Source organism: Ipomoea triloba, chromosome 6, assembly GCF_003576645.1.
Source record: "Ipomoea triloba cultivar NCNSP0323 chromosome 6, ASM357664v1".
Classification (NCBI taxonomy): domain Eukaryota; kingdom Viridiplantae; phylum Streptophyta; class Magnoliopsida; order Solanales; family Convolvulaceae; genus Ipomoea; species Ipomoea triloba.
Window position 1 is genome coordinate 14,324,242 of NC_044921.1, and position 15,690 is coordinate 14,339,931.

The window sequence follows — 15,690 nt, forward strand, 5'->3', positions numbered from 1 at the left end:
AAACTTAAAATGCATAAGTCCTAGTATGTGTACGCATAAGATCTTACTAGAAGAGAATGTTAAGCCAGTAGCCCAACCCCAAAGGAGGTTGAATCCAAATATGACCAAAGTGGTGAAAAACGAAGTAGTAAGACTTATGTATGTAGGAATGATTTATCCAATTTCTAATAGTGCGTGGGTAAGTCCTACCCACGTAGTACCTAAAAAAGGAGGAATAACTGTAGTGAAAAATGACAAAGAAGAATTAATTCCTACACGAAGCGTAACGGGGTGGCGGGTTTGTATAGATTATAGAAGACTAAATGATGCCACTAGAAAGGACCACTTCCCTTTGCCCTTTATTGATCAGATGGTTGAGAAGGTGAGCGGGCATGCTTATTACTGTTTCTTAGATGGTATGAGCGGCTATTTCCAAATACCCGTAGCATTAGAGGACCAAGAGAAAACAACCTTTACTTGTCTTATGGGTACCTTTGCGTACCGACGCATGCCATTCGGTTTGTGCAATGCACCAGCGACCTTCATGAGGTGCATGCTAGCAATTTTTGAAGATTATATTGGGGAGTTCATGGAGGTGTTCATGGATGATTTCACCATATGGGGAGAAACCTATGACGAATGCTTAAGTAATCTAGAAAAAGTCCTCAAGCGGTGTTTAGAAGTAAACCTAGCGCTTAGTTGGGAAAAGTGCTACTATATGGTAGAAGAGGGCATAGTATTTGGTCATAAGGTATCAAACAAAGGAATAGAGGTAGACAAAGCCAAAACATCCGTGATTGACACCCTACCACCTCCAAACTCCGTCACAAGTTTAAGAAGCTTCCTAGGTCACGTCGGTTTCTACCGACGTTTTATAAAGGATTTTTCCAAAATTGCTAGACCGTTGACCAAACTCCTAGAGAAAGATATAGAGTTTGAATTTGGAGAAGACTGTTTAGTTGCTTTCAAAACCCTTAAGGAGAAACTAGTGAGAGCACCGATTTTAGTTGGACCTGATTGGAACCTTCCATTCGAAATGATGTGCGATGCTAGTGGGTTTTTAGTAGGAGTCGTGTTGGGGCAGAGGAAGGAAAAATACTTTCAACCAATAGCGTTTGCAAGCAAAACACTAGACAAGACCCAACAAAATTACACTACTACCGAGAAAGAGTTGTTAGCGGTGATATTCGGTTTAGACAAGTTTAGATCCTACCTCCTCTTATCCAAGATTGTAGTATTTACGGAACACGCGTCCCTTAGATACTTGATGTCGAAAGCCGAGGCAAAACCGAGACTAATTAGATGGATTTTATTGCTTCAAGAGTTTGATATAGAAATCAAGGATAAAAAAGGAAAGGAGAACGAAGCCGCAGACCATCTTTCTAGAATAGAGAATCTAAACTTAGGGGAGGAAAGCGCTAGCATCTTAGAATTGTTTCCAGAGGAGAAATTGTTGAAAATTGATGATGTACCGTGGTACGCCGATATCGCAAATTATGTTGTAGGAGGAGTTATCCCGAATTATTTTGATGTGCACCAAAAGAGAAAATTCTTAGCGGAAAGTAGGCATTATTTTTGGGACGATCCCTACTTGTTCCGAGTATGCGCGGATCAAGTAATTCGAAGATGTGTAGTGGGACAAGAGGGATTGAAAATCATAGGAAATTGTCATGCCGGACCCACCGGGGGCCATTATTCAAGCAATAGAACCGCCAAGAAAGTTCTTGAGGCGGGTTTCTATTGGCCCTCGTTGTTTAGAGATGCTCAAATGTGTGTACCAAACTATGATCGATGTCAAAGAGTTGGAAACATCACAGCGAGGAACGAAATGCCGCAAACATACATTCTAGCCTGTGAAGTTTTCGACATCTGGGGCATTGATTTTGTGGGACCATTCCCGAGTGCAAAAGGGTTTAAGTACATCTTGGTTGCAATCGATTATTTATCAAAATGGGTATAGGCACAAGCCTTACGAAACAATGACGCTAGAAGTGTAATCAACTTTCTAAAGAAGTTGTTTACAAGGTTCGGAGTGCCTAGAGTTATAATCAGCGACCGGGGGACACACTTTAGGAATGCGTTGATGGAAAAGATGTTGGCCAAATACGGAGTGCAACACAGGGGGGGAGTTCCATACCACCCCCAAACCAGTGGCCAAGTGGAGAACGCCAATCGTGATATTAAAGCAATACTAGAAAAGACGGTTGGAATCCACCGAAAAGATTGGCCCGATCGCCTAGATGATGCTCTGTGGGCATTTAGGACTGCTTATAAGACCCCGATTGGAACGACACCCTTTAGACTTGTATATGGGAAAGCCTGTCACCTACCCGTCGAAATCGAACACAAAGCCTATTGGGCGATTAAGAAGTTGAATAGCGATATGGACCTTGCAGGGCGTGAGAGGCTGTGGCAACTTGATGAATTAGAAGAATGGAGATTAATGTCATATGAGAATTCACGTGCCTACAAAGAACGCACAAAGCTTTATCATGATAAGCACATCAAAAAGGGGAGAGAATTCCGGGAAGGAGACCAAGTGTTATTCTTTAATTCGAAATTGAAACTCTTTCCGGGAAAGTTGAAATCAAGATGGTCGGGGCCGTTCACGGTCACAAAAGTTTTTCCCTATGGAACGATCCAAATCAAACATCCGAGCAAAGGAGAGTTCAAAGTGAATGGGCACCAAGTCAAGAAATATTTCGGAGGAATGGAACCGCGCGAGGTAGATGCCTTGCGTTTGATTCAATTGGAAAATTGAAGCTTACAAAGACGTCGGGCTAAAGACGTTAAACATAGCGCTTCTCGGGAGGCAACCCGGGGTTACTTTTACTTTTAAATGCTTTATCTTACATGTTTTTATTTTAGATGTAGTATGTTTTTGCAGGGCCACAACAGGTGAAGTCACGAAGACCGAAGAAGAACAAGAAAAAGTCAAAATTGGCGAAAATCCGAGCCTGGACGCCAGACCGGACGCGCGTCCGATCCGCGTCCAGTAGCCCAGTTCGAAACGTCAGAGAGCGCTCTGATAGACGCGAGGCGGACGCACGCGTCCGACCCGCGTCCATCAGAACGCGAAGCAAGTACTGAGACCGTAGTTCCTGACGCCAAGCGGACGACTACGTCCGGATTTCGCCCGCCACATGCAGAACGAAGGAGTAAACCGGACGCCAAGCGGACGACCGCGTCCGGAATTCGCCTGCCACATGCCGAACGAAGAAGAACTTCGGACGCACGCGTCCGACCCGCGTCCGATGCTACGGAAAATCGCAAGGAATTAAAATAAAATGCGGACGCCATGTGGACGCGCGTCCGACGGGTTAGCCTAGGCAGTTTTGCGGACGCGATTGAGGGATTTAAGCCAAATTCTTCCTCTTCTACTTCATTCTAGCGGACGAACACCCACTCCAAAAATTACCAAGTAAGTCTTTCAAGCTCCAAAGCTATTCCAAGGCAAAAATTTGAAGCTTTCATCTTTGTACAACCTTTCTACAACAAAATTCAAGGTATGTGCATCTTCTTCAACCCTATTTTTAAGCTTTCACCATTGTTATGACCTTATTTTGGGATTTCTTGCTTTGACAATTGCATTGCTTGTTTGTTGTTAGAATGTGATTCCTTATGTTATAATGAGCATGCTAATGAGTTTTAATTGCAATTTGTATGGTTAAACATGAATTTGAGTGTTGAAAAAAGCTTGAAACCCTACTTTAATGGTGGAAAAATTTGGGTTTGAATAAGTGTGCTTCATTGTTGAAATTAATGGTTGATAAATGAAATTAGATGCTAATCAAGAGCTTATATAGAACCAATTTGTGATTCTTGACATTGCATTATGCTTAATTGAAAAGTTTGTTTACTAGTTTCACAAATTTGGGGCTTTTTGAACTTTGGCATGAAATTATGATATGTGATAGGATTAACATGGTGTTGTTGATGAAGAATGGTTGTAGAATTGTTTTAGGTTGATAAAAGTTGGAATTGCTTATCACATTGTGTGATTTGAAAATAAATGTACTTAAAGTTTGTAAATTTGTGAAGTTTTGGAGTTATGCTATGAATTGTATATGCATGAATAACTTGAAACTAGATGATGATACATGCTATCTTTTGTTATCTCCTTAGTATAAACACATGTAGTAGTAATATGCTTAAATGTGCATGCTTTCCTTTTGTCTAGAATTTTAATTGATAAGAAAAATGGTTAAGTATGCTAAATAGTGATGATGTTGTTGTGCTAAGTTTTGCCTTTAAATGGGGAGTCAATCAAGCATGTGTATGGCTTTACTTTCTTGAAAATTTGTTTAAATGCAATAGATGCTTGTTTAATCACCTGAGTGCAAAAGATTCAACTATGCTATGGCTCACATGCTTTATTATTAAAATAGATGCCTCCAAAGACTAGACGCAAGGAATGTGCCAAGAAGAGAAAGCACGACGTTGGATCAAGTTCAAGGGTAGTAGAAGGCGAAAGTGACCTTTTGATTGCAGGAGGCCGAAGCCTGAGACACCTAACTGCTAAACAATATGAACGGGTGGAATAGCTTATAACAAAAGGAGTATCGGGAGGCTTTTACTTCGACTACACAATGCTCGATGCATATGGGTGTCGAGAGGAGGTGGAGAGGATGATGTCGCGGCGATCTTGGGAACTTCTCTTTAGCTGGAGAGATGACACATATGAACCCGTCGTGCACGAGTTTATTGCTACCTATACGCCTATGCCATCAAACCACATGTGGACTCCTTGCATGAAGTTCACACTATTCGGTCGAGAGCACGAAGTCTCATTGATCCAATTGGGGGAATACCTTGGATTTTACACCGCTGAGGACATTCACACAAAAGAGTGGCGCAACCTTCCCTCAGATTTTGACTCCGATGCGGCGGCAGAAGCTTACTAGGACAGAATTACTAATGGGCAAGGAGGCAGGTTCACCGGTATTAAGCCAAACACCTCAAAGATCGTGAGCCCGGCACTATTGATGATGAAGCTTCTACTAAACCTTACATTTGGAGGAAGGAATAAGAACCTCCACAAGGTATACAGATTTGATCTCTTCAACCTTTGGAGTCTAGAAATGAATGAGCCAATACAAATGGCCTGCATGGTGCAACAGCTGTTCACCTCTCAGACACACCCGAAGTGCCCATATGTCTGGATAGGGCCGGTGGTCACAAGACTGTGCCACGGGTTGGGCTTGCAAAGAGAGTTGACGAGGGAGAAGAGTATTGCCTCCATGCGACCGTTTACTGATGCGCATCTCAATAGGAGCTATGCCCCAAAGATTGGGGCCGCGCCTAGACCTCCACAGGGTGAGCCTCAACAAGAACAGGAGCCGGTAATTCAGGGAGGTCCGGATGTGCCTCCGGAATATGCAGAGTATCCCCCAGTATATGACTGGGCATCCATGAGGGCTTTTAAGCTTCAGTTGCATAATCAGTCTATGAACACTTTCAACCAGAGGATGGACCTTCACCATGAAGAGTTGATGAGGCAGAACGAAGCAATCATAAGGCAGAACGAAGCAATCCTAAGGCAGAATGAAGCATACGCGAGGCAAGAGGAATGTCAAGAGCAACAATTTCAAGCAATCGAGCAATTGCGCCTATGGATGGAGCATCGTTTTCCACCCCCCTCACAGGGTGGGGACGCACCTTATTGACGCTGCTTGGGTTTTTAAGTTCTTGTGTTGATGTGGCCCGGCTAGAACAATAGGTACCCCGTGCGTGGGGTGCCGACTTTATCTTTCTTTTACTTTCGTTATTCGGTTTGTTTAATTTCGGTTTTAGTACTACTCTCGTTTACATTTACTCTCCACAATGCACTTTGGTTTATGATGCTTTCTTTTAATTGCTTTTAAGTTTGAAGCTTATGATCGTTACTTCTAATAATTGCAAAAATTTTCAAAAATATTTGTTAGTGTTGTTTTTAAGCTCAAGACGACAGGGGGTACGAAGACATACGAATAAGCAAAAATGCGGGGGAAGAAACACGCGACATCATAGATAAAAATGAGCTGGAAAATGCAAAACCTAGGGCCGGACGCGCGGCGGACGCACGCGTCCACCCGGCATCCAACAATTAACCGAAGCAGAAAGAAGCAGAAACAGAGAAGTCTCTGCTGGACGCGCCTCTGGACGCGCGTCCAGCAGGGCGTCCGCCCGACGAATTTAAATACTCCAAGGGTTTTTCAACTTCATTCTTCTTCCCTCACTCCAAAATTCCTCTCTATCACTCCCTACTATCAGAAAATGATGAACATAGGTAACCTCTTCTCCTCTCCTTTATCAAGCATTTGTGGATCACCTCCACCGAGCCCAAAGGTAATTCTCTTGACATTTCTTCTTCTTCTACTTGATTTATTAGGATCTTGATCTAGTTTCTACTCAATTTTAGTAAGATCTTATTTTGATCCTTTACTCTTGTGAGCTTTGGGTGATGATATGCTTGTGCTTTTGTACTCTATAGTGTGCAGATCATGCATATTTCATACATTTGTGCTTTTGTAAAACTTGCATACCATGTGTTTGATAAAATGCCGCTTATAATATATGGTACAAGTTATGCTTTGAGTTGAGATCACAATGCTTATTTTGAGAATGTCATAATGCTTATATTGAGAATGCAAATACTTGAAATGAGAATGTAATATCTTGAATTGAAAATCCAATGTTGTGAATTGAGAATCTAATGCTTGATTTGATAAATATAGGGACTTCCAAGGGCCGAAATGATGGTCCCTAGGCACACTCTTGAAAGAGGTGAACCTAGTAGAGTGCCCAATGAGGACACATCAAGCGAAGAAGGGGAAGCACCGAATATGAAATTTGCACACTGAGGCCTCATGATCAAAGTGGAGGATCTTTTTAGATATAGGCACTTCCGAGACAAGCAAATAGTCGAATGGAGTTACATAGAAGCCCAGTCTTAACCATCCTAGGCATTCGAGAAGAATTTGAAAGGATGACGTCCCAACCATTTTGGAGACACATTTGTAGTTGGAGGGATGCGACGTATGTCCCTATCGTTAGGGAATTCATTTCTACTTTGGAAGTCAACGAGGGGGTGCATAACCGGAGACAACCTAGCATTAAGTTCAAGCTATTTCATAGACAGTACGACATCTCGTCGGATGAACTTGGTAATTTGCTAGGATTCTACACTTTACATGACCAAGAGCAAAGATGGTACGCAAACCTTGTTGACGACTTCCTTAATGAGCATCAACCCGAGTTGTTTTGGTGGGGAATAGCTAGACAGGGGATAGCTTGGAGACCCTCATACACGAGTGCCAAATATATCAAAGTCCCGGAGCTTAAGATCATGTGGCATATTATAGCACGGTCATGGTTGGGAAGGCAAACTCCGAATGACAATGTTACAAGGAGGGAACTATTCATGCTTTGGAGCATATATACGGAGATGCCAATCCACATGGGAGAGCTTTGTAAGACCCTTCTAAAGCGACAAAGCTATGAGGATAGTGAGAGTATCTTTGTGGGGCCTATAGTTAGTAGGCTATGTGAAGCATTGGGGTTTGGAGACGCACTTGCATATGAGGTGGTAGCAACCACCATGACACCGTTAGACATAGGTGACTTTATCCAATTTGGAGTGCCACCCGAGGAGTCTAGTGATGACGAGGCTAGAGGAGAGCAAAGAGATTTGTGGGGAACTATCGAGAGGCTTGAAAACCGAGTCAATATGCTTGAACATGAAGTAAGAAGGCTCACACTTGATCAATATGAAGAAGAGTCCGATGGGTCGGGCGAATGATCTTGTGCGCCCCGATGATCGTAGTTGCTTAGTTGTAGGGATTTTTGAGTTTTAGCACTTGTTCTTTTATGCACTCGTACTTTGTTTTTAATTCATATTTTGTTTGCATTATTGTTTTGGGTTTTTACTTTTAATATTGAGTCTTTATCTTGTTGATCTCTTGAATTTAGCTAATCGAATGTGAATCAATGTGTTTGGAAGCTTATGTTGTGCAGGGAATTTAAGGAAAAGAGAGATGATATGAGCACACTCATGTAGATCTTTAATGCCGTAGGGGAGTCTCTTTATCTCCCTTACCCTTTCTTTTACCTATATGCTTTTGTTATAAAGTGTGGAAACCGGGTGTGATGGCATGACTTTTGCATTCGCTTGTTTTAAATCATTCATAAAAGCATGTTGTGTGACCCAATAGCCCATAGCACACTTCTAAAGTGTGGAAAGGGGCATTTTATGTTGAGACCTTTGTAGCTTTCCCACGTTATGCTTAGTGTGAACATCGAGGACGATGTTCGGTTTAAAGTGTGGAAAGGAAAGCACCTTTGTGCTTGAAAGACTTTGAATTGCAAAAGTATTGCTTGACTTAGAACGGTGGACATGTTTGAAATGAATGCGATGCTTAATCTATCTTGGAAAATGTGTGTTTTGAAGGTACACTTGATTCTCAATTAGGACTATCCCGTGGAAGAAAATTCTTATACTTTTGTTTAAATTATTGAATTGTTGCATGATTGTGTGATGTTCACCTCTCATTTAACCTGGACCATAGTCAAGGAGGTAACGAAGTGGGAGTGTGCACCTATCAAACCTAGTAATATAATGTTTACTAAGCCCGGAAATGAACCTAATTTTCTTTGTTTTTGCTCTCCCGAAGGTGTAGTGTGGGGTTGTGAAGGTGATGCTTTGCTTTATTTTGTTTAAAAGAGCCCAATGAGGCCAAAACCCCAAAAGAGCCCAATGTGGCCACCTTAGGATATGAAAAAGATGAACCGTCTAGCTAGGACAAGTTGGGGGGCAACCATCGCACTGTCTTCGAAAAAGCGTAGAGCTCTACGTGAAGTCGGTTGCCCCGATACGAGGTCTTGGGAGATGAGAAAATTGAAGAGAGCCATTCCGCCAAGATTCGGGCACCCATTGCACCATCTTCGAAAAAGCATGGAGATCCATGTGAAGTCGGGTAGCCCGATGAGGTTATCTTGGGGAATGAGAAAAGGAGAGATCTATCCCGTTGGGACCGGGCACCCATTGCACAGTTCTCGAAAAAGCATGGAGCTCCATGTGAGATCGGGTAGCCCGATGGTCGGTCTTGAGGGGTAGTAGATAACCTTAAAGCCTTTTTGTTTATCAGGTTAGAATCTAGGGGGTTTGAGGTTACAAGGGTGGTCTAATAGGTTTGGTTTGTGCACATCGGTCCCACTAGTTGGCTCGGCTAGTGGCCCGCTTTAAATGGTTGGTGAACTCGTTATTGGATTGCATGCTTGACTCGTATGATAATGAAAGTTAATCAAAACGCTTTATTTTTGCGAAAGGTTTTGTTCTTGGGATAGTCGTTATTGAGAATCAAAGGTTGTTTAAAAGCTCATTTTCATGATAACTTGAGAATTGTATTGATTTCAAGTGTGTGCATCATTCTTGTGGTTTAGCTTGCTTGCATATCAAAGTGGTGGCATCATTTGCACTTAGTTTTTGCTTTGTCAATGATAGCTTGCCTGAGGACAAGCAAGTTCTAAAGTGTGGAAATTTTGATAAGTGCAAAAGATGCTACACTTATAGGGTCGTTCTCGTGTCACATTGCACGTACTTGCTAGCTTTTGTGATTGATTTAAGCTTTAATTGCGTTAAAATGCTTGTTAGTGCCATTGGATCCTAGTCCACACGTGTTTGATCATTTTGTAGGTAAAACGTTGTGCAAAGAGGTGAAAAAGGCATGGATTTCAAAGAATGATTCACGGGCCAAAATCGGAAGCAAAGGACAGGCACGGACACGCCTTGGACGCGCGTCCGCCCAGGCGTCCACGACTACACGCTGCTGAGGTTCGAGGCAGAGCGCTGCGGACGCCCCGCGTCCGGAAAATAGCCCTCTGAAGTTGAGACGTTTGCTTAGGACGCGGGAAGGACGCGGACTGGACACCCCACGTCCGAAAAAACACCTCTCTGAAGTTGCAATGTGTGCTTAGGACGCACAGCGGATGCGGGTCGGACGCCCGCATCCGATTCCGAGATCTCTCTGAAGTTTCGAAGCTGCGCACAGAATCCCGCTGGACGCGGAGCGGACGCGCGTCCAGTCGGGCGTCCACTACATGTTATTTTGGCGGTTTGGCGCGATTTAAATAGAGATTTGGGGCATTTTTCAGGGGGATCCCATTCATTTTTCCAGATTAGTCTAGTCTAAAATTCCTCTCTTGTTCTTCAATTTTAGTTTGTGAATTGAGTTGTGATTTGCTTTGTTGATTTGATTTGTGCTTTGATTTGTGTTTAGATTTCAATCCTTATAGCTTAGATTTGTTTAATTGCTTTGATGATGCTTAGCTTAGAGATGTGTGGCTAGTTACCTAGTGGATTTGGACTAGTTGAACATGCATGTTGTTCTTGAGCTCTTATGTCATATATCTAGGGTAGAATGATGCTTTTTGGATATCTTGATAGCGATTTGGGATGTTTGTGTGACCTCTACTCCGATTAGGCCAATCGGACTTGAGAGTTAGTGTAGAAAGCTTTCACCTATGAGATTAGGGAATGCTTGAGACCTCACCAACCTCTTTTCCTTCTTACCTTTGAGAAGAGGGAGTAGGAAGGCAAGAGGCACATAACGTGTTTGTCATAATGCCTCTTCTAGCCTAAAGTTCACAAGGATAACTTTATGGTCTAAGAAGTGAGTCCATTGACCACGAGAGTGGCGGTGGTGTGAGTGACCTTGTCTCATGTTAGTCCCTTAAGCGTTTTCAAACCCCTAGTACCTTAGGAAATCAAGAGTGGCATGTGTGCTAGATTAGTCCGAATCCTCCCTTCCAATACTTGTTTACAACACCTTTCGTTTTAGTGTTTGAGCTATTCTTAGAATGACCTACACAACCCTTATGCTAGGACTAGCTTTTGAAACATAGGAACTCTTGTGTCTAATTCCTTGTCTACCAAATCCTTTCTTACCGTTCCTTGAGACGATACTCGGGAACTTCTTCCCGTTTTATTCACCTACACTCTTTCCACCTCCCGCTAAAAATCCAACTCTTGAATAAAATAGCACGATCCTCATCGTCAATTACGACATCAATATTTTCCAAGTTCAATAAAATAGAATTGAATTCATCCAAATGAGACTGAATTGAAGTACTTTCCGTCATACGGATTGTATACAGCTGCTCCTTCAGGCGCAGCGTATTCGCTAGAGATTTGTCCATGTAGAGCGAATTCAGCTCGGACCATAAATCTGACGTAGTCGTCTCACCTATCACCTCACGTAGAACCGATTTAGACAGGCACAACTGAATGGTTGAACGTGCCTTGTCATCCAAATCTTCCCAATCTTCATCTGTCATTGTAGCTGGTTTCTTCTTCTTCCCAGCTAGAGCTTTTTTCAAACCGTTCTGGGTTAGAACGGCTTCCATTTGAACCTTCCAGATAGAAAAGTTAATTTTCCCGTCGAATTTCTCGATATCGAACTTGGTAACAGTCGTCATCTTTGAAAATAATTCTCAATTAAACCGCTCTGATACCACTTGTTAGGAATATAGCGGAATAATGCGAAAGCGAATAATCGAAAATTGAGAATTATAAAAGTTAAATAATAGGAAAAATATAGAAATAACAAATGAATTTCTAAATGGGACAATATAATAAATATATATATATATATATTAAACTCTTAATTAAAAGAGTAACAAAAGAGAATATATATATATATATATATATATATATATATATATATATATATATATATATATATATATTATATAAGTAACGTGAGAGGGAAAGAAACAAATAGATTAGATAAGGATGAATTACAATTGATGTAAGAATGAGTGCAATTTACAATGCAAAAGAACAAAGCTATATATACACTCTAAATTTGAGAGCTTTGCGGCACGGACAAGATGGAGAGTAAACCGCGGCGATGACGTGCAAATGAGTGGATGAATGTTGGTCTTCATAGACTAATTTGAGCCACACATTAGTATATCCTAACAATACTTCATTTGGACATGTTAATTACCAAATCCCTCATGGGGCTCTCTAATTAAAGAAGTGAAATAACCAAATTCAAACAAAAATAAATATGAATATTTCATCTGAAATGCAAGAAAATATTAAGCAGAACACCCATACATTATTATATATGTCATATACCTACGATACGTACAAGGCTTGTGCCGCCTCCCTTCTTCAATTCATTACAAATTGCATAATACAGATATAGTGAACAGATAAATAAGTAATAATACAAAGACAATAGAAGCCATGGTAACTTAGATTTCAAAGGAGTCGATTAAAAGGGCAATGATATAACGTTTCGCATCTTTCTCAGGGTAAGTATAGCCATCTAGCCTTTGCGCATATGTCACTTCATCCATGCGAGCATGGTTGATAATACGCATAAGAATCTCAGTCGTAGCAGCTGATGGAGTTTGTTGAAGAATACCATCGTTAGTATCTTTCCAGGCGTTCTCAGCCATTTCTTGAAACTTGTCCATTGCTTCTTCAACAGATACACCATAATCATTCATGTAATAGTCAATCCCTGTTGCAATTGGTCAGGTGCTTTTCTCACGCTATATAGGTAAACATCGATGGAGCTAGTTTATTAGAAAAATCAATTGTAAATAATATAAAATGTATAAGTGCGTGCCATCACACTACATAATAGTTCACATATTATCTCTTATTTAAATGTACATATTCTTTATAAATAAATATTGTATCTATATACATACCTCATAGGAAGCTATGTCATTTACCACACGACCCAACAAGGCATTTGCCTCAATAATTCTAGGGTTTTGACTCAACCATTCAAATGTTTCTCTTGTAACAGATTTCATGCCAAGGAAAGAAGCAGTGATGAGCAAGTAGAGGGTGCTACTAGCTTGAGCATTTTTTAGATAGTCTTCAACCGGTGGCATGCATCCTCCAATAGACCATTTTTGTTCAATGTTGTACGCCCTCACAAGTTCTTTAATCTATATCTCAAGAAAGAAAAATTAGAATTTCACATTTTCTATTCTTTAAAGTGGCAATTTAAAGACCACTACCATCATTTTCTGTAAATAATAATTAATAACAACAATAACAACAACAACAACAACAATAATAATAATAATTAACTAGACATACTCGCTCTTTTGTGTAATAAAGAGCAAAAGATCTTCCTTCTTCTGATAGTTCTTTATCATACTCTTCGCAAAGATCTATAAGAGCTTTATAGAGTATCTTCATATAATCAGGGAGATGGTTCATTTGACTTATGTCCCACCTAATAAACAATTAACTTTTAGTTAGTTATAAGACAAATTAATATATATTGGAGAGAAGACATTATATTGGGAGATGATACTATACATACTTTTGTATGGCATCGGTAAAAATATCCAATTCATCAAGCATACCAAAAGAATCATGTGTCATCTATAATAGAAGCCATTGCTATGATTTTCGAGAGCATGAGCCGAGCCTTAGAATATTTTGCCTCAAAATATACTCCTAGCGCCCAAGTAGCACTCCACAGTTCTATCCCTTGCATAAGGAAGTGTAGTAAGTCCTTCCACCACCTTTCCAATTTTATATATATATATATATATATATATATATATATATATATATATATATATATAACAGTAATAATTTTGATAAGCAATTAAATACAAAAAAATTCACATAAATAGAATTAAATTACTCTCAGTGAGAGTCATTTGTTAACATTTTGGGTAGTTTGTCATCGCCTCTAAGCTCTTGGCTTACTAGGAAATGTTTTGAAGTTATTGGCAAAAGAGAAATAGTTAATTCAATTTTTAATTTTGTTCTTTTATTTACCTCATCAATTCGCTGACTTCTTGCCTGTGATGCATTTGTAATAAATTAAAATCCAACTTTGCAAATCGAAGTAGAACATCATTCTTGGACTCATCTTCTTGATACACTTTGATGAAGCAGCTAATTTCTACTCTAGGGATGCCCTTGTGCAACGGCTGCTCAAGGGCACGTTTCACTTGCTTTCCAAAAGTAGAGTTGAGATGTGGACTAACAGCCTCCAAATGAGTTCTTGAAAAGGTAAAAGCATCATTTAAAGTACTGTCATTATGCCCTTGTACGTGCGAAGCTTCATATAAATTCAACAATCCCTTAATATTGCCAGAAAGCGTATTCTTGAATTTTCCATTCTCTTGAAAAGTTTCAAAGATTCCTAATAATTTATTTAAATAACAATCACAAAATCAGAAATTCAGAACCAATATATCCATGTAAGTGGAGAAATATTGAACTCATTTAATCTATGAATGCACAATTTAAGCATTTAAACGTATCATGACTAACCTGAAGAGATATTATAGCCATGTTGCCTTAGCAATCGAAATATAAGCGCAGAAATGCACAAATCATCTCCTAGCTCGAAACTGGGAATGACGTTGTAAATCTTTTCTAACATCTCATCAATCTCTTCATTAAAATGATATGAAATGCCGAGGCGTTCAAGGGTGTCAATAAAGTTGAGCTTTTTAGCCAATTTGGAGTTCCTAATACTTACTAGCATGCTCCTCACTCGTTCCTTCAACACCTCAATTTCCTGAGCGTACGTTTTTGCAACTTCATTATCGAAGACAAAGTGCTGGAATTGGTCTCCCCACAGGCTTTGGTGGGTAGTTTGTGACAGGACGGACAACCTCGTTGCATGTCGCCATTTCTAGTATTGATGAGTTTGGTGTCTTAGGTTGTTGGGAGTAATGAGATTTTGGAGTTGAAATTTGTCCTTTAAAAAAGGCAGGATCGGACAATGATTTTGTTCAGATAAAAAACAAATTAATACGTCTCTTGGAGTTTAGTCGTATTGTCTTTTTAATTTATTAATCCACCTATGAATGAATAGAACCACTTCTGTAGGTTTATAGTTTATTAAGTTTAGGTTTATTAATTCATAACGTTTAGGTTAATAAAATCACTCTATAAGTTTATTAAGTTATTACTACTATAGATCATTAAATAATTATTGTAGGCCCATCTATATTGATAATAAACTATAGGGCATGGACAATGAAATTGATACAATATAATTTCAATTCCTTTCAAAAACTACCTTCCAATAAAAAATATAAAATTAATTATTAAAATCCAATAACGCATACTTATTTTTTCTTTCTTATATCTTTTTTGTTTTTCAACTTAAATTTTCTTTTCTTTTTGTTTGTGCATGTACAAATAAAACTAATGTATTAAAAAAAATATAATTTCACTAATGAAATTGCTACATGTTGCACTTATTTTCTGTTCTTTTACCTTTTGTTCAACTAGAATTTGTTTTTACCTTTTCTTTGTGTACAAACAAATTAATGTATAGAAAATATATTATTTTAAAGATTTAATTGAGATGTTTTAAATGACACCCATATTGATATATTTTAAAATTAAAAAAATATATATAGGTACGTACATAAAGTCATTACTTTAGTGTAATGTTTATCAGGGCCGGTCCAAACATTTTGGAGGCCCGGGGCGAAATTAAAAAAATGGGTCCCTATATGAAAAACTAAAATTTAAATTTAATAATACTAAAAAATAATAATATCAAATAACTTGAAATACATTCATTTTTTTAGATTGTTTCAAATTTTCATTAGATGATTCTGATTTTTTGAAAAATTTATTTATAACTCCTCTTTGTAATTTTATTAGCTGCTCTACATATACTCGTTTGTTTGCTTTTTTTTTTTTTTTTTTTTTTTTTTTTC

At 39.3% G+C, this 15,690-nt stretch overlaps 1 protein-coding gene and 2 pseudogenes across 1 annotated transcript; 2 read left to right on the forward strand and 1 right to left on the reverse strand.

Moving 5' to 3' along the window:
• The window catches only part of LOC116023517, a 32,379-nt pseudogene extending 30,440 nt beyond the window's left edge, over positions 1-1,939 (forward strand).
• Positions 1,940-2,062: 123 nt separating this feature from the next.
• Positions 2,063-3,069, forward strand: LOC116023518. The gene is made up of 2 exons (XM_031264522.1): positions 2,063-2,717; positions 2,867-3,069. The coding sequence occupies exons 1-2, from the start codon at positions 2,063-2,065 to the stop codon at positions 3,067-3,069; spliced, it is 858 nt and encodes a 285-aa protein (XP_031120382.1).
• A 9,150-nt stretch (positions 3,070-12,219) lies between these two features.
• On the reverse strand, positions 12,220-14,646 carry LOC116023296 (annotated as a pseudogene).
• Between the last annotated feature and the right edge of the window lie 1,044 nt (positions 14,647-15,690).